Source organism: Neofelis nebulosa, chromosome 2 (genome assembly GCF_028018385.1).
Source record: "Neofelis nebulosa isolate mNeoNeb1 chromosome 2, mNeoNeb1.pri, whole genome shotgun sequence".
NCBI classification, from domain to species: Eukaryota; Metazoa; Chordata; class Mammalia; order Carnivora; family Felidae; genus Neofelis; species Neofelis nebulosa.
In genome coordinates, this window is record NC_080783.1 from 9,697,726 (window position 1) to 9,722,716 (window position 24,991).

The window sequence follows — 24,991 nt, forward strand, 5'->3', positions numbered from 1 at the left end:
ATTGTAACTAGGATTGCTTAGAATCTATAGATCAATTGGGAAAGAATTGACATATAAACCTCTGCACATTTTCCGCCTTTTCGTGTTAACTTCTGGTTTTAAAACATTGCTCTTAATTTAAGGAAGAGGAATCCTCCTTAGCAAATTATGTTCTGAATAGAAAATGGATAATGAACTTAAATTTCAGGTAATATTCTCTATGTGGCATCTATCCTAGTTATTGCCTTGGTGATGAGAATGTTAGATAATTTTCTTACAGCATGTTAGTAATTTTTGAAAGAAACTAAATTAAGTAAAATGTACAAATTAAAAATGATGGTATGTCCATTTAAGATGGTGTGTCTTAAAGACACCAAGGCTTTTCTTTCCAGGAAGCAACTTTATTTGTGCCGGCACAGCTCAGTTGGGTTCGTACCTGAAGAACTGAGCCCCAAAGGCCATGCAGGGTAGTTTTTGTTTTTGTTTTGTTTTTTTATGTTTTCTATTTCTTTGTCTCCCATATATGGTAACACACAAATATGCAGTCTGATTAAGTGGTCTCATGTTACAAGGTCCTGAGGGATGGCAGATAGCCAGGTTGACTTGAGGGGTTTTTTTCCCCCCATTCCTCAGGGAGGGGACCCTGCCACAAGTTGACAACTGACTCCCCAGGAAAAAAAAAGGCCCTGATTTGTCGAACGTGCCAGTTTCTGTGGTGTAAATACTCCCACTACATCTACTTTTGGGCTACCAACTTGATGCAAAGTTGGGGAGCGATTGTAATCGAGTCCCATTCTACAGAATTTCCATCATACAAGACACAACAGATGTGAGTAGCTCCAGGGGCATAAATGATAATAAGATGTAGTAAAATAATCAGGAAGAGATGGGGCTTGAGCACTCATCAACTTTGCTTTTAATATAATTTACTCAATAGTAAGTCTGTCTAATTTAGTTTTTAGTGATCGCAGTGTTTAACAATTGGCTCACAAAATTTTTTAAGCTTATTTTCTTATTGAAAAGAATTTTTGAGGAGTAATGCGTTTTTGTTTTTTTTTTTTAACATTTATTTATTTTTGAGACAGAGAGAGACAGAGCATGAACAGGGGAGGGGCAGAGAGAGAGGGAGACACAGAATCCGAAACAGGCTCCAGGCTCTGAGCCATCAGCACAGAGCCCGATGCGGGGGCTGGAACTCACAGACCGCCAGATCGTGACCTGAGCCGAAGTTGGCCGCTTAACCGACTGAGCCACCCGGGTGCCCCAGAGGAGTAATGTGTTTTTAATATCAAACTGAACTAGTGGTTAAGGAGTTAAGTGTCAAATAAAACAAAAGTAGTTATGTTTTGTAACTTTAAATCCTTGATTCAACAATTCCAAACTGATGGGAGTTGGGTCGGGTGGACATTATATTACCATTTTGTGAATTAAATGGTGCAACTGTGCACGTGTGAGAGAGAGAGAGAGAGAGAGAAGAGCAGAGAGAAGAGAGAAGAGAGAGAGGGATGGGTCAGGGAGGATCAGCTGGAACTTTTCCTTAATTACGGCGGGACGAGTGAGGTAACACCCTGGCCCACATGTGTAGTGGCTCCTCATGCACGTTTATTTCTCATTACACAGCAGTGGAACCAGGCGGGTTCCAGGTGATGATGGTAAACGGTGTTTTCTTTTAGGGGACGGGGGAGGTGTCAGCTCGACTCAGTCATGCAGGGAGCAGGTTAAAGACAGCTCTACGCTTCACCCACGACGGCACAGGACTCACGCTCTAGTCAGCGGGGAGGAAGAGCCGAGATTTGTAGGGTCCGCCTGGAAAATGGCGCCAGTGCCTTCCTCTTCCGTCCCATTGGCTGCACCCCGTCACATGACCACACCCAGCTGCAAGGGAGGCTGGGAAACAGTCTGCCCATGCGTGGGGGTTGGGGATGGGGGCAGAGGAACAAAACAGATTCGGGGGAACGGGAGTAGTTCCTGGCACCCTCTCCTTCATACTTTTATTTTTAGCCGTCCTGATGCAGCATCGTTTGGGGGAGTGTTGACCCAGAGATCCGGAGGCTTGACTGTAGGTAAGTTTTATCATTAACTGTGCTCTTGGACAGGCCCAGGGCCCGCTCTGGGTCTCCCGTTTCCTCGGCTGTAAGATTCAGGGCTTGAGCCAGGTCCTTGCTAGTTCTGAGAGTCCCTCTGCTCATTCACTCCCATCTCCTCGACCCAGCTGTCGCTGCTCTTGCTTCTTTCCTTTCCGCCCTCCTTGGTGGGGAGGAGGCTTTTGTTCATCCTTGGTCGTGATAGGAACCCCAGTGGAGACTGGTCTCTCCTATGACTTGTCAGCTCTGTCCACCTGCCTGGCTTGGGGCCAGTGCCGAGGAGCACAGGGCCCTTCTGACTCGGGTTCTGAGGGACCGAGCGCAGCTGTTCTGTCTTGGGAGAACTGTGCGTCGTGCAGCGCAGGGCTTTGTCAGGAAGCTCTTCTCATTTCGCTCCACTCAGGAAAAGGCCAAGTTCAATATGCAGCTGCCAGCATTTTGCTCCAGCAAACTACATCTCTGAAGAATTACAGCGCGCCACAGAGGAACGTAACCTCTGCAATCAGCCAGCCCGGGGTGCAGACCCCGGCTCTGCCTTTCGGAGTTGTGTAACTGAGACCAAATTACGCCGGGCCTCAGTTTCCTGCTTTGCAAAGTGTTGTTTAACATTAAATAAACGTGGAATTTAAGGATATTTTTATATAAAATAAACTTCAGAGTGTTTTTTTGGAGGATTAAGTAAGCTAATACATGTAAAGGGCACAGAACAATGCCCACTGTGTAGCAAATGCTATAAAAAGGATGGCTTTTTGTGTTGTTATAGTTAATCCTTTTTTTCAAACTTTATTTGTTTAGAGAGAGAGAGAGAGAGAGAGAGCACTTGCACACCCGCATGCAGGAGGAGCAGAGGGGTTGGGGAGAGAGAATCCCAAGCAGACTCTGCATTGTCAGTGTGGAGCCTGACACGGGGTTTGAGCTCACAACTGTGAGATTATGACCTGAGCTGAATTAAGAGGTGGCCGCTTAACTGACTGAGCTACCCAGGCACCTCTAATTAATAGAATTCTGATTACACAGAGTATTTAAGGAAGTGATGCTTTTATGGGCATTGTGAATAGGAAATAAAAGGGCCTATATCTGGTTGTTTTAAAGGTTTTTTTTTTTAATGTTTATTAATTTGAGAGAGAGAGAGAGAGAGAGAGAGAGACAGAGCGTGAGCAGGGGAGGGGCAGAGAGAGGGAGATACAGGATCTGAAACAGGCTCCCTGCCTGAGCCATCAGTACAGAGCTCGATGTAGGGCTCGAACGCATGAACTGTGAGATTATGACCTGAGCCAAAGTCTGTTGCTCAACTGACTGAGCCACCCCGGTGCCCCAAGATCTGGTTGTTTTAAAATTGGCAGTGGGTAAAATTGATTGTGCAGTCCAGCCTGTTCACCAAAACTACAGAACTGTCCCACTGTGCAGTGGGCTTCCTTCCTCTTCTTTTCCTTACTGCTTTGACTCTTTTCCACCCTCCTTCTTCCAACCCCTTTTCCTCTGTGAGAAATAGATGGTGATACTTATGGTGGTGCTCATGTGCAGACTTTAATGTGCAGAGGCCTTAAACATATTGGCATCTTTCAGAGGAACCCTTTTACATTGCTGGTGGGAATGCAAACTGGTGCAGCCACTCTGGAAAACAGTACAGAGGTTCCTCAAAAAATTAAAAATAGAACTACCCTGCGACCCATCAATTGCACTACAAGGTATTTATCCAAAGGATACAGGCGTGCTGATTCGAAGGGGCACATGCACCCCAGTGTTTATAGCCGTGCTATCAACAATAGCCAAAGTACGGAAAGAGCCCGCATGTCCATTGACTGATGGATGGATAAAGAAGATGTGGTGTATATAGATACAGTGGATATCACTCAGCGATCGAAAAGAATGAAATCTTGCCACTCGCAACAACATGGATGGAACCGGAGGGTATTATGCTAAGCGAAATTAGTCATTCAGAGAAAGACAAATATATGATTTCACTCATATATGGAATTTAAGATACAAAACAGATGAACATAAAGGAAGGGAAGCAAAAATAATACAAAAACAGAGAGGAGGCAAACCAGAAGAGACTCTGAAATACAGAGAACAAACCCAGGGTTGCTGGTGGGGCGAAGGGCTAGATGGGTGAGGGGTATTAAGGGGGACACTTGTTGGGATGAGCCCTGGGTGTTATGTGTAAGTGATGAATCACTAAATTCTGTTCCTGACACTGTGTGTTAACACTATATGTTAATTAATTTGGATTTAAATTAAAAAAAAATTAGCATCTTTCAGCTTGTCTTCTTCGATTGTCCTGGCAGCCATTGCTAATCAATATGGGAGTATTTTCCTGCTGAACCTCAGTGCCTCCAAGAAAGGGAAGATAGTCAAAACACTTAACACTTAACATCTTGTTTGACCAATCAGAGCCGACCCAGGCAGGGAGGGGGGAAGTGGGGCTGGAGGTCCCCTGCTGCTCCCAACATTAACCCCCTAGTTGCTAGGTTTGTGGGGAGATCAAGGGGCTCACAGGGGAACAGCCAGTACTTGTAGGGCAGTGGGGAGGTAGGGTGAGGGGAAGGGGTACTGGGGGTGAAGGGTGGGAGAGTGTTCGGAGAAGTATGGGAGAAAGGAAGTATGTCACTGTGTTAATAATTGGTGTAGCCGGCCTTGTATAATTGGACCAAGTATTGACCTTGCACATAATTGTTTTCAACCTCACCGCTGCACGGCCACATTGGAGCTTGAGATGAAACTCAGCTGACAATCAAGTGTTATAAGATGTGGTTGAAAGATACTACTGTTCTCGAAAGTTATGGAGAAGACCTTGCGGAAGAAGAAGGATTTGAGGTGGGCCCTGAAGGGTTTTCATTGGCAGAAGGGAAAGGGCATTTCAGGCGAGGGAACAGGGGGAACAGATGGGCCAGTGTGAGCCTGACAATGAGAGGCAGGCCCCTCCTCCCTGCCTCCTGGAGGATGCAGTGCCAGGTTGCCATGGTGATGACAGACTCCTTTGGGCAAGCAGTGTTGTGAAGCCATCAGAGCAGAAAAGACGGGCAATTCCCCGGTTCCCTTTTCTGCCCAGACTGTGAAATGGCAGTAGATGCCAGTCTGTTTTCTTCTAGAAAGAGTGGTTTCTCTTTGAGCTTTACATCATAACTCCTAAAAAGAAAATAATTTCCCCCAAACAAATGTACTATGTCATTATAAAACGTGTTGCGTTCCTGGGTACACGTTCTGGTATTCAAAAGTAAAATCGTTCTACTTCCAAAATTACCCTGAATACCACCTAACCTGCTTGAGAAAAATAGTTTCTCCAAATTGATCGGGGAGGAAATCCTGGGGCCGTGTGGTGAGAGGCGCATGGAGCTTTTAGACCGAGAGTGAGCAGACTTGATTTCCGTTCTTGGTTCCACCTCTTTTCTAGTGCGTAACCAGGGACATTTTACCTCCTGTCTCTCAGTTTCCTCCTTGCAAAGTGAGATAACAGCACCATTTCAGTGAAAGCTTGGCGCGAAAGAAAAGGAGAAGGAAAAAAAAAAACCCGTAACCGAAACACAGCTATCATAATTTTTTGGCTTATTCTCTATCCATATTTGTTCAATTTTTAGAAAACAAAGTTGTAATCACGGTCTACATTTAATTTTTTCCATCTTGCTTCCACACTTAGCCTACCATCGTTTACATTTTCCACAGGCTATATGTGTGTGTGTCATTGTCCCTTGTGAGAGAGCAGGCAAGGTCACAGCCTGCTGAGTGTTGGCATTTATAATTTACTCCTTAAACTCAGAGTGTTCATGGCATTTTTACTTGGACAGATAGTCTAACGTCCCAGTAAAATTTTTTTAATGTTTATTTATTTTTGAGAGAGACACACACACAGAGTGTGAGCGGGGGAGGGGCAGAGAGAGAGGGAGACACAGAATGCGAAGCAGGCTCCAGGCTCCGAGCTGTCAGCACAGAGCCCAAAGTGGGGCTCGAACCCATGAACCTCAAGATCGTGACCTGAGCTGAAGTCAGACACTTAACCAACTGAGCCACCCTAGAGCCCCCAGCCTAATGTCTCATTTTTAAAGGCAGTTGCTGATGCGCTTGGTGTCAGGCCTTTTTGCTTCAGGCACTCTGTTAGGTATGAGTAAGATACTGTCTTGGGCCTCCTGTGACCTGAGTTTAGTTCCCTGAGAGGAAGGGTCTAGGGGAGGACCAGCCTTGCCCAGAGCGGGCCATGTACCCTTGGATAGAGCACACTCTGTTGGATGTGGAGGCTTTTGCCCAGTAGGGCCAGAAAGTTGGGTGGCTCGGGTGCCCCTCCTCTGCTCTGCCCCTAGCAGGGGAGGAAGCGTCAGATGGCAGGCTGCTGAGAAAGTGCGCTTACCCAGGCTCGGAAGCAGCCCTGCTGGTTTTGGGACCAGTGTGCACAACTTTAGACTTTACACTATGCCTTTGTTTCAACTTTGGTATTTGGGACTTATGTTTAAATTCTGAAGTCTTAAATTATCGTTTATATTGCTTTAGCTTCATATTAGCTTTTCTAAAGAAATTTTATTCCTTCAGTTGTTCAGTCCTTAAAAACTCTTTCATTTACTCAGTTTTGCATTACAAATGGGGGATAACGCCATTGCAAGAAAAAGAAAATTATCTATAACCCAAATGCAACTCTTACAGTTTTTGTTTGTTCTCTGTTGATATTCATTGTATTTAACAAAGTCATAAACATGGTGCGTGAAGAATTTTATGTCCTGCTTCTCCACTTAACCTGTCATTATTCACATTTTTCCATGTTATTTTAGAGAATTTGACTTTTAATAGTTGCAGTGTTCTATGTAGTGATTGTACCATAATTGGCCTAACCATTTCTCCTATGTCACACTTTTAGTTTTCCCCAAATTTACTATGAAAATATATGTATTTTTGATGTTCAGTGTTGAATTTCTAGCTTTTCCTGTTTTAAACCGCTTGTTTACTTATTGCCTGATAGGTTTCCCGAAAGATTTCACCAATTCACAACGTCATAGATAGGCAGTACTGAAAACAGCTGTTTCATTGAACTCTTGCTGACATTTGATATAATAATAGCTATCAATTTATTTATTTTTGCTAATTAAGTAGGAAAAGAGAATACCTTGTTTCATTTTGCATTTTTTTTTTTTTTGGAGTTTATTTGTTTATTTTGAGAGTAAGAGATAGCACACAAGCAGGGGAGGGCAGAGAGAAAGGGAGACAGAGAATCCCAAGCAGGCCTACACGGCAGCACAGAGCTCAGTGTGGGGTTTGAACCCATGAACCATGAGATCATGACCTGAGCTGAAGTCAAGAGTCAGATGCTTAACCAACTGAGCCACCCAGGGGTCCCTCAATTTGCATTTCTAATTACTGGTAGGCTTGTACTTTTGCCCATTCTAGAACTTTTTATTTTGTCTATGATCTTTTTAGATCCCTTGTATAACTGGGCCTAATTTTTTTTGTTGTTGTTGTTTTTGAGAAGAAAAATGTAACACATTTGCTGCAAATGCTGGTTTGTTTCCTATTTAACATCCTTTTTGGACTGATATTTCTGTTTCAGTGATCTGACCTTCCTCTATTGGTACCATAATGTCAATGGTGTGGCTTTGTAATTCTCCCAGAACTTTCTTTATGTCCTTGTCCTCCCCACTTCTCCTACAAAGACTGTAATTGTTCGGTGAGTTGCCCCTACCCCCACACCCAAAAAAGTCCTGCTTGAGTCTTGATTTGTATATGAGTGAAATATGCACATTATTTTGGAACTAAAGACATGGGTTAGTCCTTTATTAACGAGGCTTTGTGGAAATGAGTTCTTCAGATGCTTCACTCATTCAGTCTCCGTTCCAGATTTGTTTTGTGAGCTGCTGGAGTTCTTAGTATATAAGTGCTATCTTATTTATTTTTTTTTATCGTTCAAAAAGTTCTTTATTTATTTTTTTCAATATATGCAATTTATTGTCAAATTGGTTTCCATACAACACCCAGTGCTCATCCCAACAGGTGCCCTCCTCACTACCCATCACCCACCCTCCCCTCCCTCCCACCCCCCATCAACCCTCAGTTTGTCCTCAGTTTTTAACAGTCTCTTATGCTTTGGCTCTCTCCCACTCGAACCTCTTTTTTTTTTCTTTCTTTCCTTCCCCTCCCCCACGGGTTTCTGTTAAGTTTCTCAGGATCCACATAAGAGTGAAAACGTATGGTGTCTGTCTTTCTCTGTATGGCTCATTTCACTTTATAAGTGCTATCTTACAGTCCGTGTTTATTTAGCTTTAGATGGTGTCTGTCAGAGTCTCCTATTCAATGTTTCGCAATATATTAATAGAAAACAGGAGTAGAGTGGCATCTGGGTGGCTCAGTCGGCTGAGCATCCGACTCCAGCTCAGGTCATGATCTCATGGTTTGTGAGTTTCAGCCCTGCATTGGGCTCTCCGCTTTCAGTACGGAGCCTGCTTTGGATCCTCTGTGCCCCTCTCTCTGCACCTCCCTCACTTGAGCTCATGCTCTCTCTCCCTCAAAAACAAATAAACATTAAAAAAAAACACATGAGTACCTTTGAATTGCACAGTCTTCTTCAGGAGAGCTCTGTCTAGAACGTTGGGAAGCTTTCTTTCATATTACATCGGTATCAGAATGATACAGTGTTTAGCTTTTCGTCCTTATCAACTGAAAATACTGTCTTGTGTTCAATGACATTGCCTTCAGTGCTAACATTTTAATCAAAGAGGCACGCTTAATCATAGCTATGTATTTGAGAATAACTTATAGTAGCTCAGAATGTTCTACAGTGCTTATTTTCATAAGGTTTGGGAAAATCCTGGCAGAAGTATTTTATTGGTTGATACAGAATCAGTAATAATGACAATAGTAAAAATAACCCTAGATAACTTCTGATGTCTTACAGGTGCCAGTTATTTGTGCTGGCTGATTCGAATCTTAAAACAACCCTATGAGGTAAATGCTGTCAGTATTCCCATTTTGCAGACGAGGAAGCTGAGTCGGTGAGAGATAAAGCGATTTACTTCTGTTTCTTCTCCTTTGCCCTTTCACTGAGACGTAGAAATGGAAGTGCCTGGGAGTAGCTGTGCAGGCAGCATTCCTGGTGTCCCAGAGTTTAAAAGCTGGAAGTGGTGTCTTTGTATCCTTTCGTTTACAGCCTGGTCTTGTCATTTTTTCGCGTGAGAAAATGGTACGAGTTTCAGTAATCCCTTGAATTTATTTTTAGTTATGAAAACAAGAATGTTCATATGCAGAAGGTGCATAAAAGAAGAATTCCATTTTCCTTTCTTCTATTTTACTCGCCAGGAAACACCCATTAGCGTTTTGCAGAGGCTTGCTCGCTCCAGGCATTCGTTTGCACGTTTAAGTAGCATTTCTAGATTTCAGAGGGAGTTGGAGGCAGAACACAAGAGTAGAAGGCGAAGCTTATGACTCGAGGTCAGTATTCTTCTAGGTTCCCACCTTGGCTCCCAAAGATGCTCCTGCTCCAAGGAAGCACGGGGCGGGGGGGGGGGGGGGCAGGGGGAAGGCACAAGGAGGTGGTTGGGACGCTCCTGCGGCCACCACTACTGGCATTGGGGGGAGCCTTGGTCATAAATTACCTGGTCTTTTCTAGGCAAGCCAGTGACTTTAAATGATTTTTCCCTGCAGATATGAAAATAAGAAATAAGGTGCTATCAAGGAAAAGTCTTTGTCCAGTTATATATTAGCTTGCGATCTGTGTGCAACATGTACATGAGACTATTTTAAACATCTGGTCAGAAGATTTTATTTTCTGTGAGTCTCTAAGACTTCCAGGATCCCCGGTCTAGTTGGCGTTTAATGAATGACTAAGTCCTGTTTAAGTCCCATGGGGTTTTTATGTGGTCATCTGTTAAGATAGAAGATGGATAAACCTTGCCCAAATAGACATTGGGAAGTGAAGAGGGGTAATGGATTGTGCTCATACATAGGAGGGCTAAAAGAGGCACCAACTCTGTACTCTCTTGAGACCTGTTTTCTCCGACTGTAATAACCTTGTGATGTCATGTTTTATACTTTTTGGTCACCATTTCTAAAAACCCCCAAGGCTAGTACACATGACCCAGAAACAACAACAATAAGTGTTGCTTTACAGATTGGCCTATCAGAGATAAGGGCACCTATAGGTGTGGTCACAGAGAGGTAGGCACTCGATTGCCACTTGCTGTGCTGCTGGGTGCTGTGCTGGAGAGACCCGCTCAGACTTGTCAACTATGAACTTCTCAGCTTTGCTATGAAACCGCACAAATGAATCAACACCGTGTCATTCTGCGGGCATTTTTCTTTGTCATCTTCCAAGTCTTCTTATCTAAAAAAAGAAAAGTTGCACCTTGGGAGGACTGGGAGCCCCATGGCTCTCCGTCTTTCTGACACAATGAACTCCATGTATTGCTTGAAGGCCCTTTAAGGGTTGACTCATTCAGGTAGGTGCCCTGGAGTTGCTAACTTGGCTGACCCCAATGGGGGTCACAGTTCACAAAGCTCTCCTTAGCATTTCTGCCCAGTGAGGCCTCAGAATAGTGACCACAGTGCTATGGAACCACTCTATGAAGTCCTCCTTGGTAAAATATAAAGAGAGCCTTTAGAAGGCTAATAATATGTAAAGAGGGCTGTACTTGAAATGAGCTTAAGTGTAATTATCTATGGTACATCTTAGGTACTGCCTCTAAATTCCTCCTTTCTAGAATATGGGAAAGCTGTAAGTTTTAGTTCGGGCACTGATCATGACCTAACATTTTTTGAGCCCTGACTATCACATGTGAATCAGGTAAGTATTACATCAGCTGTATGAACAGGGTTCTATTATTATTATACTCATTTCATAGCTTAGAAAAGAGAGGCACAGTTGCCCAGCTAGTGATTGAGAAAATTAGGGTAGAAATCTAGAGAGTTTGGATTCAGAGTCTATCCGACCACTGTGCAAAACCATGCAAAACAATTTCCTGTTTCTTCTCTTTCCTTCTTTCACTGGTAGCTAACCCCCACCCCACTCCCCCCAAAAAAAATGAAAGAAGAAGGGGAAGGAAGGGGAAGGGGGAAGGAGCAGGGTTTGGGATTGCTGGGTTCTTTTAGACACCTGTTAAGATTGTTTGAAAATATGTTGGGGGAGGGATGTAAAACGAGAGGTGAAAGTGTCAGTGGTCAGACGCTGTGACAGGGGAAGAAGCCGGTCTAAAGGCAATGCCTTTTTAAAAAATTTGTATGTATTGATTTTCATTTACTTATTTATTTTTTTAAATTTACATCCAACTTAGCATATAGTGCCAAAATGATTTCAGGAATAGATTTCGGTGATTCATCCCCTGTGTATAACATCCAGTGCTCATCCCAACAAGTGTCCTCCCTAATGCCCCTGACCCATTTAGCCCATCCCCCCCCCCCCCCCCGTGACCCTTCCAGCAACCTCGGTTTGTTCTCTACATTTAAGAGTCTCTTCTGTTTTGTCCCTTTGTCCCCCTCCCTGTTTTTATACTATTTTTGCTTCCCTTCCCTTATGTTCATCTGTTTTGTCTCTTAAGTCTCTCGTATGAGTGAAGTCATGTGATATTCGTCTTTCTCTACTGGCTAATTTCGCTCAGCATAATACCCTCTCGTTCCATCCACGTAGTTGCAAATGGCAAGATTTCATTCTCTTTGATTAAAGGCAGTACGTTTTTTATGGCCAGAGTTCCAACTTCTCCCTAATGTTAGAAGCAGGTTACCTGTAGCTGTAGAGGCTAGGATCAGGAGCTTCCCACCTGCACCCAGATGCTGCCTTCACAAGTTGGGTCCCAGTCGGGACAGCCTGGGTGTGTCCTCTCTGCGGGGTTAACGTGTTCAGAACTCATTAGCTCTGGCATCACGCCGCATTACAGTACAGCGCTCCTGGGGGCTCCTGCCACCCTGTGCCGCTAAGTCAGAGCCGTTCTGGTTTCTTTCTGTTTCTTAGTTTTCGGTTCTGAATGAGATATCTTTTGGGCAAAAGATCCAGCAGTTCAAGGTCCGTTGAAAATTGCTTATGTATCTGACTTAACTTATTGCTATGGTGCTCTGTGGGTCTTGGGTATCAATTTCTGTGTAGCGAATTACTCCAACATTTAGTTGCTTGAAAGTGCCGTTTTATTTTGCTCAGGATTTCATGGGTCGGGAATTCGGGAAAGGCTCCGCTGAGGTATCAGCTGCAGTGTCTGGGGCTGAGCATCCCCAGTTAAGACAGTTTTTCCCCGAAGGAGTCTGGTGCCCCCGTGTTCCTCGGCCTCTCTGTGTGGTTCCTCACAGTATGGTGGTTTCTGGATCGTCCCCTTCCCAACGCGGTGGTTGCCTTCCAAGATGCAGGAAGGCGTCTTGGTGCCGTTGGTTGAAGCAGCCACCAGTTCACAGGCATGGAGAAAAGTGTCCACCTCCTGACGGGAGAGAGGCGAGGTCACGTGGCAGAAGGGGTTGCGGGATGGGAGCTGTTGGAAAACCTTGGATCTTGGAAAATATCCTCTGCCTCATTTCACCGCTACTGAGGTGCGATTTCAGTTTCAACCTTACCCCTCCCTCACGCTGGTGGTTACTCCCTTCCACCCGCCTCTCTCCATTTGTCGATTCCTCTCCTGTCCCTGCTGGTGAGAGTCTCCTTCTCCTTCCCTAGTCACGCTGCTTCCAACTTGCTGCTGGCCTGAGCACATTAATGACTTCCAGAATGGTCCTCCTTCTCGCCTCCTTTACATCTCTGTCTTCTGTCTGGTTGCATCTTGTTTTCACTTTTCAGTGAAGCATCAGCTGTTAATCAGACCTCTCTCTCTTCCACATGGCATTCTAATCGATCCCGGTTTTATTCCTGCAATCCTTGTGTCTTCATTTCCTCCTTTCATGTGGTTCATTGTTAACGGGTGGTAAGTACTGTTTATTTGCTTCAAATATTTAACAATTGATTTCCTCCAGAGCTGGTATTATAACAGAAGTCTAGAAGGTTGGGTACCAAGTGGTCCAGCTTTCATTAAAATTGGGTAAGGTTTTATTAACTAAAACCTGTTAACGTACGGTGATAGATATTAACTAGACTTACTGTGGTGACCATTTGACAATATGTGCAAATATCGAATGATGATGTCAAAACTAATATATCGAAATGTCGAGACTAATATGTTACATGTTAATTATACCTCAGTTTAAAAAATTAAGAAAAGAGTATATTTAAGATTACTTCTAGGGGTGCCTCGGTGGCTCAGTCGGTTGAGTGATCCAACTTTTGATTTCAGCTCAGGTCATGATCCCAGAGTTTAGTGAGTTAGAACCCCATGTCCAGCTCTAGGCCGACAGTGAGGAGCCTGCTTGGGATTCTCTTTCTCTGCCTCTCTTTCTGCGCCTCTCCCGCTTGCTGTCTCTGTCTCTTCAAAAGAAATAAATAACCTTTAGAAAAAAGATTACTTCTAGCTTATAGATTAGCATTGCTAACAGTTTTTAAAAAGTGAAAAAAAATCTTTAAAAGATTAAATTAATTTACACATAGTATTTTAAATTTAAGTTAAATTTAGATTTACTTCTATATATATATCAATCTTCGATTTTCATCCCTGTTCCTACGAACCAAAATGATGAAAAGAATATGAAAATAGGAAACCCTTAATAGTCTCAGGGAACCAGGGAGAAACTTTGATCACATCCTGCAAGATACAGTAGAGATGGGAACACATTAAAGAAAGTCTGAGGCTTCTCAAAACCCCTCTCTTTAAAAAAAAAAACATTTTTTTTAAATGTTTATTTATTTTTGAGAGAGAGAGACTGAGACAGAGCACAAGCGGGGGAGGGACAAGAGACAGAGAGGAAGACACAGAATCCGAAGCAGGCTCCAGGCTCTGAGCTGTCAGCACAGAGCCTGACGCAGGGCTCGAACTCACGGACGGTGAGATCATGACCTGAGCCAAAGTCAGACGCTTAACCGACTGAGCCACCCAGGTGCCCCTCAAAACCCCTTTCTAAGAAAAGCACGTTGGGGATTTGGTGAGGAAAATGCATACTGGCGAGTGGTATCACAGCTCTCAATTTGAAAAGTTCTCATCAATTCTCACCAGGTTTCTTTCCTATCAAATCATGACTGCATTGATTGGGTTATTTCATTCAGATCACAGACTGGTGATTTCTCTCATCCTATCATTGGTCCTATTATTATTAGCAGGGATTTATCTGTATAGAACTCTGCCCCATGGGGTGCCTGGGTGGTTCGGTCAGTTAAGTGTCCAACTCTTGGTTTCGGCTCAGGTCGTGATCTCGTGGTTCATGGGTTCGAGCCCCATGTCGGGTTCTTTGGTGTCAGCGTGAAGTCTGCTTGGGATTCTCTCTCTCAAAATGAATAAACTTAAAAAAAAAAAGGAACTTTCCCTTGTTCACTAAAGCTATTGTTGACCCTGAACTATTTTTCATATAGTAGGTGCAGGATGAAGGATGTCCCTCTGATGGGGTCTGGGACACACTGCCCTTAAATATGGCACTTTGGCATATGGTGTATTTTTAGCTGGAGGAGTTTTGAGAAAGTGGCAAAACAGACTATAAAACGCTCATGTGAGGGGTTTCCTTCCTGCACCCAGAGGAAAGGAGCATCCTTATCTCCAAAGTCAAAGGGATGTCAAGGAGAATCCTGAGAAACAGGGCTTGCTGTCCCCCTCAGTTTGCTGTGCTCCCCTCACCTCCTTAACCCGTATTTCTACAGGGCTTCTCCCTCTTCATCAAACCAAGCATAAAAATACTCAGGCAGAGCTGTTTCCCTGTGAAGCCTGCCATGTCACGTAAAACTTCTATTAGACAAATTTGTACGCTGTTCTCCTTTGGAGAGAAAAAAAACTCTGTTGTGTCCAAAGTTGTGAAATAAATGGAACCATTCGACTTTAGGAAGCCTGTTGTGATGTTTTATTTTATTTTTTTAATTTCACTACTGGTCAGTCACATTTGTAAGATGCAGGGTAAAGTGTGTTTATTAAATCATAGATATTTGCAGTAAGCCCTCTCTAGATACATTTTGTGCAGAAAAGAATTGAAAGAGGGGAAGGGTTCATGTGGGTAATTACACGCCAGTTCCCTGTGTGAGGTTGGGACCAAGCCTCGTTTCTGGTAGTTACTTTGAAGGGGAAAATAAATCTGGGTTGAGGTTCCTCTGCATACAAAGAGACATTCTGATAAATTCAGCGGGACAGTGTGTGTGAGTGAGAAGAAACAGTGCCTTGCCTGCCATGGGATTTTGGGTGAGTCTTCAACCTCTTGTGACCTCATTTCCCAGCCTGACTGGTCATAGGGTTCATCCCAATGATCTTTGTGTTTCTCATCAGCTCTGAGATGCTCTCCTCTTTTCAAAAGGTGGCTTGAGCTGTGCAGGCTTTCTTCTCAAATGGACATTTCTACATGATCTCTTCTTTCCTAATGTGGAGAAAACATATGTACGATACTCAGAGACAGTTTCGGTACTTGAATTTCTCAATATTTACGTAAAGTGAAAAGGCAACTTGGAACAAGTTCAGACATCGTTATGATTAAGCAATTAAAACATCTAGCAGCAACACATGCCTTTTTGTTGAATGTATGGATTTTCTGATTTCCCTTTGCACATGGAAAGCTGGTATTGTTTGCCTTTTTTTTTTTCTTTTTTTCCTTTTTTTTTTGTAGTTTCAACATGATCCTTCTCTGTCGTTAGGCTTTTACAATAAAAGTGACATTGATTCTCTGTAATTGCTTGATTCTTTGTAACTGCTTCTGGTAATGTATTTGAATTTTTTAAAAGGTCTAAAGAAAAGGCCTTAAATAATGGCTATGCAAGCAAATAGGAAAAACTATTAAGTTTGTGCTTCGTCTAGCTCTCCCGCCCGTGTGATTTTAAAAACCAGCCCACGCATATTTTGCTTAGCTCTCGAAGTATATATTAGCTTCTGATCAGTTTCATGGAGCTAAATGTAATGGTTTGGGTAGCCGATGAGTTCGTCTGCCACTCAGTATTCCCCGCAGCCCTTGGATTGAGCAGCGACTCCAACCAATCCGGTTGCTGTTGCCAGGGCGACATAGTAGGGGACGCGTCCACCCTTCCCATGCTCGGGAGCTTTTACCTCCAGTAATGTTTCATCTTCCTCCTTCCTGTGGAACCAAACTGGAGCTCTCTGGATGGTCTCCTGTGCTACTCTATGCATCCCTGTTTCCAAACCTCACCTGTTTTACGTACTTGGGGCAACTCTTTACCTGCTGAGCTCTGTCCTCTTGATCCAAACTCAGATTCATTTCTTCAGTAAGTTGTGTTTCCTACTCATAACACAGTGGTTTACAGCCTGTAGGCTTTTCGAGGCTCTATGTTGGTTCTAGAGTTTGAGTCTTACATAGGCTGAAAAATGGACTTTTCCTCTGGCTCTTAAAGCTTCTCTCTCTCCATTGTGTCCTTTGATGCAACCTCAGTGACCGTGGCCTTTGTACTCCATTCTGGCCATGACAAGAGAGGTCTGTTTTGTCTGTGCTGTGGAGGGGGGGGGGGGGGGCACCTGGCAGCAAGGAAGGAAGTGGGGTGGGGGGCAGGGTGCCAGGAGAGACAGTATAAGATTAGAAGGACAGAGGGACCCTTGGGAGGGTGAAGAGCTGATCTTAGCCCGCACTCAATTATTCATAATCCGTCTGCCCTCACTTCACTCTCTCCCCCTTCCCAGCTCTCATTGATTTTCCATGAAAATAAAATAAAAGAGAACCACACTGGAGAAGCAGATTTTTCTGAATTTGCTTTATATGATTTTTCTTTGGTGTGGTTGCAATTTCTATTTAGCCTTGGGCTTAGGGGTCTATTGTAAAGAAATGTTATCATCTAGTCAGTGTCTCCAATAGTCTTATTTATCCTCAATATAATAAAATAAAATAACAGTGGATTTCTCACCCTCACATAGAAGACCTTAAGAGATTTGATTACATATTGGAAGTCTGAGGCGATCAACAAAAAAGAAGTAATCGAAACTGGAGTCCCGGAGTATAGGGAGGGAAGCTCGGCAGGAATAAAATTACGGGGCATGATTTAAAATGCCGATTTTGTGAGGCCTCCAGAAATGAATACAAATACAAAGGTGCTCTGTCAACTCTGGCTCTATCAAGACTGCCTGGAAGTGAGGGCTGATTGTCACGGCCTAAAAAATGCAGAGAGAGAAATGATTTCGGCTATTTTAGTATGGTAGAAACTGCTGATCTCATGCAGGCAGACATACCTGATCTCGTTGAAATCAGGACACTTGGCTATATTTAAGATGGGGACTGTCTTGTGCTCTGTTACTTTGCTAGAGGTATGGGAAGACATGTTGCATTTTTTGTTCTCAGAAACGTTTGGAGTCTCTTAAAGCCATTATTTAACTTTTTAATTTGTTTTAGTTTATTGTATTATTCCAGAGACTCTTGGCTTTTTATTTTTTAGAGCAAAGAATAAAACGTTATCAAATACTGTTGAAAAGAGCAATGACTTCGACTGCTATAATATTTTTCTAGGATGGGACATCCTAGACAGGAAATCCCTTGCTGCAGAATTTCTGACTTCCATCAATGAAAGATCAGAGCCAGTACCATATGATTTAGGAGCCTTTAAGTTCTCTCATTATTTAGTCCATTTTTCTGCATTTTTTTCTTTTTTTTTTTAAAGTTTACTTATTTGAGAGAGAGAGAGAGAGAATCCCAAGCCCCATGTACAGCTGGATCCCATGAACTGTGAGATCGTGACCTGAGCCGAGATCAAGAGTCAGACGCTTAATGGACTGAGCCACCCAGGTGCCCCCATATATACCGGTTCTGCCTGTTCCTTTGGAGGACACAAAATTGCCAGTGTGCGTTGGAGAGTGGAGGGTTTACAAGCACTGCCACTGGGTAGTACTTTTGGAAGCATTCTTGGCTTTGGCAGTTTTAGCAACTGGAGTGTGAATGTCCTGGCTTTACTCTGAGGCCTGGCTGGTGAAAGTGGGTGGGCGGACAGCAGGTTCGATTTCATCTCCCCGATAATAAAATATTGCAATCATCGAAATGAACTTACAGTAGTAGAGTCTCCCTACAATCCAGGTTGGGCCGTTACCAAAAAAGTAGCCAAGATGAATTTCCCTGAGGTAAATGTACTAGAACCCAAGTCCAATGGAGAGAGAGCTTGGGAGTTCCATCGCTGTCCTGGTGTGTGTGTGTGTGTGTGTGTGTGTGTGTGAGATGTCATGCTGGATTCCTTCAGCCTGCCTCGCCCAGGCCTCATTTCTGCCTCCACCTCCCCCCTGGTGTTGTGAGGGTCCCTCCTTCCATCCCTGGGATTGAGGGTGGGCGTTAGGAGGGGTCTGGGGCACTGAAAGTGGGGGGTGACCCCATGGGGCAAGCGAGATGGGGACCGTCATTTCCACTGGACAAAGGAGCTGGCTGCTGGGCTCAGGGGAGGTGAAGGGGGCAGCACACGAAGGCGGCACTTGCTGCAGGAATGAACGAACGTGCCTGCGTCCTGAGTGGACCTCTGACACTGGGGACGGATGGTGCGCGCTCAGGTGCCTGCAGCTCTGCCCGTGGCACCTTTCTGTGGCAGAGACAGTGTTGAGGACTTGCTCAGTGTTCCCTGCCTTCTTGTGTGTCGGGCTTCCTGATTCGGTGCCTCTGCTCTCCGGCTCCCAACAGTGTGCCACCCTCCCTGGGGCAGGGATCTTGGAAGTTAAGGAGGTGTGGGGGAGGAGCACCCACTGGCTAATTCTTTAATGTTATTTCACTGTCAGGGTCAATTTGGAAGACCTGCCTTCCTGTGATGGGGAGAGGAGGCAGCAGGTGAGGGTCGGTTCGTGGGGAATGACCTTCGGGATGGCCGGAGCTGAGGCGAGTTGCGGGGAGAAGGGATAGAGATTGGTCCAGAAGGAGCCCTGGTTCTTTACCATTTACAGCTGCCTGTGGAGCTTGTCAAGTGAGAACCAGACCCAGAGAAGCTTGACTGCACTGGGGGAGGGAGCCCTTGCCTTCCCAGGAGGGGCTGCTGCGTTAGGCAGAAAGCCCCCCAGGCCTCTCAGAGGTCAGGCAGAAAGCCGGGTAAGTTAAAACTAGGAAGACTGTGTGAGCAGGAAGGACAAGCAGTTGAGCAGAACCTTCCTTGCTGCGTTAGGCTGCTGGGGCTGCCGTGACAAAGTGCCACCGCCAGTGCCACCGACTAGGGCCGTGAAACAACAGAAATGCCAAGTAGTGTTCAATTGTATATATAAACCACATGTTCTTTAAATACAGAGAACAGACTGAGGGTCGATGGGGAGGGGGCTGGAGAGAGGGGAAAATGGGAGGAGGGCACTTGCTGGGATGAGCACTGGGTGTTGTATGTAAACGATCAACCATGGGAATCTACCCCCGAAACCAGGAGCACACTGTATACGCTGTACGTTAGCCAACTTGACAATAAATTATGTTAAAAAAAAAAAAAAAGACAACATAAATGTATTTGCTCATCGTTTAGGAGGCTAGGAGCCCCAAATCAAGGTGACGTCAGGGTTGGATCCTTCTGGAGGCTCTGAGGGAGAATCTGTTCCAGGCCCCTCTCCTACTTTCGATGATGATCCTAGGTGTTCCCCAGCATGTAGGCACATCCCCCCATCTTAGCCTCTGTCTTCCCATGGTGTCCCCCCTGTGTGTCGTTGTCTCCTCTCTTCTGCTTGCAAGGATGCCAGTCATACTGGATCAGGGCCCACGCCAATTAGTGTGACCTCATTTTATCTAATTACATCCACAAACACCCTATTTCCAATTAAGATCACATTCCGAGGTACTGGGGATTTGAAGGTCACCATTATCTTTTTAAGGGAACACAGTTCAACCCATAACCTTTGCAGTCAGGGGCCCTTAAGGAGGCTGTTCTGTATCCCGATGCCAGCTCAGCCGTGGGTTGGAACAAGTTCAAATGCCTGCAGGGGAGAAAAGCCTGACTAAAGTTTGGTCAAGTCGAGTTAAGCAGATTGGTCAGCAGAGACCATTCAGTTCCTCAAATCCCTTATGAGACACACAGTTGGGGTTTGGAGGGTCCGTGTCTGGTCTTGCTGTAGGTAAATAAGGGTGTCATTAATGAGTGTTAGATTTAAGTCTTCTGCGGAAGGTGGTTGGTTCTCTGTGGGAAGCCATTTCCCAGAACAGGAAAGGGTAGGGCATTTTCTCAGCCCTCACTATTTTCCAAGACCATACATAGGGCTTGGGTAGAATTCAACATTGTCAAGCTGTTTGAAAGTCTGATGGGAATTACAAGCTCTCTTTCTGGAAAAAACTCATGCATAGAGAGAGAGAAGTATTTGCCTCCTATTTCAGTGGATTCTTAGACCCTTTGGAAGCCTTTTGAGCTCTAGAGGCCCATGGGTTCCGGGTTAAGGATAAAAACAAAAATAAAAACGAAGAAAGGGAAGGAGTGAGGGAAAGTCCAGGGCAGGCAGTCCTGGTGAACTCTACGGGAAGGACAGGGGTATTGCAGTAGTTGTGGCTGGAAACGTGGTGTTGGAGGCCAAATCCCCAGGGCCTGCACCATTTTTAGTACATCAGCAATGAGGAGACTACAGAAGTTGCTGGGTCTGGGAGTACAACGTCCAAGATTTTATTTTGACAGTGGTATGTGGGATTTATTGAAACAGGGGAAAGATCAGCTGTGGGCAGACAGAAAGTTATTACGACAGATTCTGATGTCACATAGTTATGTTATTTATCACTTCTGTTTAATATCTGTAATATTGAAACAGTAAAAACGGTTATGTGGTCATGAAAGGACTTGGTTTGTCTTTGGAAACTTTATTTTTATTGATTGATTGCTTTATAAAGTTTATTTATCTGGAGACAGAGAGTGGGACGGGGCGGAGCATGAGGGAGAGAGAATCCTAAGCAGGATCCACACTGTGGAGCTCGAACTCATGAAGCACGAGATCATGACCTGAGCCAAAGTCAGATGCTCAACAGACTGAGCCACCCAGGTGCCCCTATCGTTAGAAACTTTAGAAACTTAACCATATTAGTCAGCTAGGACTGCCATAACAGAACACTACAGACTGGATAGCTTACGAGTCAGAAACTTATTTCTTGTTTCTGGAGGTCAGAGGTCCAAGATTAAGGTGTTGGGAGGTCTGTTTTCTGTGGACACCTCTTTTCCTGCAGACAGCCACCTTCTGGCTGTGTCCTCACAGGACCTTTCCTCTGTGCACACCTCCCTGGTGTCTCTTCCTCTTCTTGTAAGCACCCTGATCCTACTGAATTAAGGTCCACCCTACTGATCTCATTGAAACTTCATCCCCTTCCTAAAGACCTTATCTTTAAATAGGGTTACATTCTGAGGTATTGTGGGTTGGGACTTCAACATCCAAGTGTTGGGGGAGCACAGTTCAACCCATCATGCTTCTCAAGAAACTGATGCCCCATTATAGCACGAGGCTAGTGTTTTTCCCATGATTATGCAGAGATCTCTGCCAGGAGAGCTGAAGAGAACTGTATATGTCTGCAGATGACACTAAGCCCCTAGCTGGATTCTGCTTGGATTCTGTGTCTCATTTCATCGCACACAGTAAGGTGACTGACTTCTAACAGGGATGCCGAAGGTTCAAGCTGAACGGATGACATTTAATTAATCGTGGTAGGAAGAGTGGCACCTGTGAGGTCAATGTGTGCATTGTAGTGATACCCGTAGTTACTATTCTGGTATGAAAGTACTCTGAGCCAAAAGATACACGAAAAAGAATTAAATGATAATGCGAGTCTCTGGTTTTGTTCAACCCTTCCTATTGATAGCCCCTTCATCGCTTTCCGGATTTATTCCTTTTCCATTATATTTCCATTCGTTACATCTCTTGGAAGCAATGCCCTTGTTACCCCTCCATTCATGCCCAGGATGTGCTGGTGAGCCTGTTCTTCAGCAACAAGCACAGGCTGGCATGTGCCTGCCCGAGTCACCTCAGTTCAGAAAAAAGTTCCCATGAATTCCATGCTGGCTCCATCTATGTGCTTCTTCGAGTGTGAAGAAACTTCCCCCTGGTGAATGTTCTCTTCTTCTCAGTTTCATACTAATAAAAGAACCCTTAATTACTGGATCTCACAAGGCGTTTCCTTATTCAAAAACAGTGGTGATGATGGAGTAGGAGTCCAGGTTGGGAATGACCCACGGGACGAAAGAATAGGAAAGAAAGTTAATTTACTTATCCATAACCTCATTGCCATTGAACCAGGGATTCTTAGTATTCAGAATAACGTCAGTGCCGGCTAGCACACTTGAGCGTTTACTCTCTTCCTGGCACTCTGCTAAGTGCCCTGTATGCATTCTCTTACGCAATTCCAAACCACCTTATAAATTAAGTTCTGGAATTAGCTACATTTTAAAAACAATGTTTATTTTTGAGAGAGAGAGCGTGAGCAGGGAGGGGCAGAAAGAGAGGGAGACCCAGAATCCGAAGCAGGCTCCGGGCTCTGAGCGGTCAGCACAGAGCCCGATGGGGGACTCAAACCCACGAACTGTGAGATCGTGACCTGAGCCGAAGTCAGATGCTTAACCTACTGAGCCACCCAGCTGCCCCCAAGACTAGCAGGTTTTAAAACCAGGGCGACTTTTCCTGTTTAAAACCTGGTTCTGCTCTTTTGGACCAGATTATCCTATCAGGTGCAGACCGAGCAAACACGGTGTGCCCATCAGTGTTGCTGCCATTTCGAAGAAGCCTGCGAGGAAGGCCGCCTAGTGATCAGCCTGCTGAGAAGGAACTTTGTTAATTGCTAATAACTAATGTAAAATTGTCAATGATTCCGAGTTTGCAGGGCCCCTGGCTGGCTCAGGACGCGACTCTTGATCTTGGGGTCCTGAGTTTGAGCCCCACACTGGGCGGGTAGATTACTTTAAAAAAAAAAAAGAAAAAAAATAATTTCCATTTTTTGTTACACTTCCCTGAAAGATGCAGAACGAGAGGGGGAGGTTCACAGCACACCACGTTGGAAACCATGGAAACCACAAGCACCGTAGAGTCTCCATCTTCCCATTCATTTGGTAAAATGAACGCACATGTTCTGTCACCTGTTACTGTTTCAGTCCCAGCTCTTAGCAGCGTCCACTACCACAGCTCCCACCAGTTGTGACCTTCGTGCCTTCGGAGAGCTGCATGGTATTGCTTTTGCCAGCCACCATTGAGGCTTTGATGGTGTCCAGTGGGGCTGCCCTTTGAGTGAGCACGAACCAGGCTTGTCCCTCGTGAGTGACTTCGTGCTGAAAGCCAACTCGTTAAAAACCCTATGAGCCTCCAAAGGCTGCACAGACAGATCCAGAAATGATCAACTGGGTGATTTCTGTGTAACGTTATTGCAAATCAAGGTATAGGAAGCTTGGTTATCTTTTTTTACCTAATTAAAATTTTAGCCAATCTCAGAGTCACTCTGGTATTTATTTTGATGAAAACTTTTGGGGAAAGGATTTAAATATATTTGGGTATTTATGTGAAATACCAATTAGGTAGAAATCCCCTGAGTTTGATTCAGTTTTAATATTAGAGTATTGCGCCTATGGATTATGTCATTATCACTAATGCTTTAATTGGAAAACTCACAGTTGTGCGAGATATTATGAAACCAATTAAAAGTGCACTTCTTTCCCTCATAACAATTAGAAACATCCTGTCTTAGGCCAGTCATTTCAGGGTGTAGAGACATTCCTTAAATGGTTAATGGACGTTTCAAGGTTTTTTCCCTATTTTCCCCCCCCCCAAGGTATTTTTAAAAAGCGTTGAGTTTATTTAGTTTTCTTAAAAAGTGTGTTTTGTATCTTCCAAAAGATGAAAACATCTGGGATTTCCAGGACAGTGGGGTAAAAAGGAGTTTGGGACTCAAACTCTAAAAAAGTGACCTAACAGTTCTGACAAAGGAGTATTTCTACGAAAGTGAAATTTCCAGATAAGTGAAGCTTGCCTCCTTAACAGTCATTACATTCTTTGTCAGTATCTATTTATAAATTGTGTTCCACGCTTTTGTTGCCGTTGCATAACTAGTAATGACCATGTCAGCGTTGCAGTTACAAACTCAAGCTCTGGACCAAGACTTCTTGGGTTGAAATTTTGTTTCAAGCTCGTAGCCGTGTTCCACTTGGCCTCAGTTTCCTCATCTGTAAAATGGGGACAGTAATGATACCTCCTGTGTAGTTTGGGAGGATTACATGAGTTAATATATGTCAGTGCCTGGTCACACTAAGCACATAATAAATGTTAGCATAAAGTTAGTATTTACATTACACACACACACACACACACACACACGTATATGTATATATAAAATATGTATAATATTTCCAAGCTGAGGCAACCAGAGGTTTTACTAACAGACAATCCACCCATGCATGTCATGTATTCCATAAGATAGTATAATGACATAATAGATGTAGAAATAATCAGACTAGAAGTCACTGTAGCAATTTTGTATCTACTATTATTAAACACACAGTATCAGCCTATTTACCTAGTTTGCAGTAAGTTACTTTAAATGAGTTTCCAGATACCTGAGTTTTTACTCTTAAATCTGTTATCTTTCTTTACAGTCATTTTTAAGAAACAGTCCCCAGTGTACTATAGATGTCAGTGGAGCATACAGACACAATGTAGCCGTTTTGTTGACTCAAGGGCATTGTTTTGAGCATTAATTATGGATTGTCCAGTAACTACAACAATCTCCAAGAGATCAGAAGGGATAGGACGTTGCCCCTCCATCTGGTGACCTCAGATGGTCAACTTGTGGATTCCCTGTTTCTTCCTTTTATATCCTTTCCTGCTTCTTCCCATTCTGTGGATCACTCCATGCCCATGTCACTGACCCAGGCTGTAGTAGGAACTTCTCTTTCCAATATGTTCCTTCTAATTTATTTTGGGTTGTGTAACCAGATAACTAATTTTGTTAGGTTTGTTTTCAAAACGAGAGTGAAAGAGCCTCATCAAAAGCCTTTTCTGTGAGTACAATGCATGATTGTTCACATGAATTTTAAATTATATTAG

General features: G+C 44.1%; 2 protein-coding genes across 2 annotated transcripts in view; both read left to right on the top strand.

Annotated features, from left to right (window-relative positions):
• The window catches only part of DNER (delta/notch like EGF repeat containing), a 319,639-nt gene that overhangs the window by 84,383 nt on the left and 210,265 nt on the right, over positions 1 to 24,991 (top strand). The window lies entirely within an intron of this gene.
• On the top strand, positions 1,489 to 2,897 carry LOC131496574 (uncharacterized). The gene is made up of 2 exons (XM_058702329.1): positions 1,489 to 2,042; positions 2,467 to 2,897. Exons 1-2 carry the CDS (start codon positions 1,574 to 1,576, stop codon positions 2,613 to 2,615), a joined length of 618 nt encoding a protein of 205 aa, XP_058558312.1. The 5' UTR covers positions 1,489 to 1,573; the 3' UTR covers positions 2,616 to 2,897.

Excerpts from the sequence above, each read along its gene's own strand:
- LOC131496574 (XM_058702329.1), top strand. The coding sequence starts at position 1,574 with ATGCACGTTTATTTCTCATTACACAGCAGTGGAACCAGGCGGGTTCCA. Across the intron at positions 2,043-2,466 it reads ATCCGGAGGCTTGACTGTAG|GAAAAGGCCAAGTTCAATAT; the intron begins GTAAGTTTTATC and ends CGCTCCACTCAG.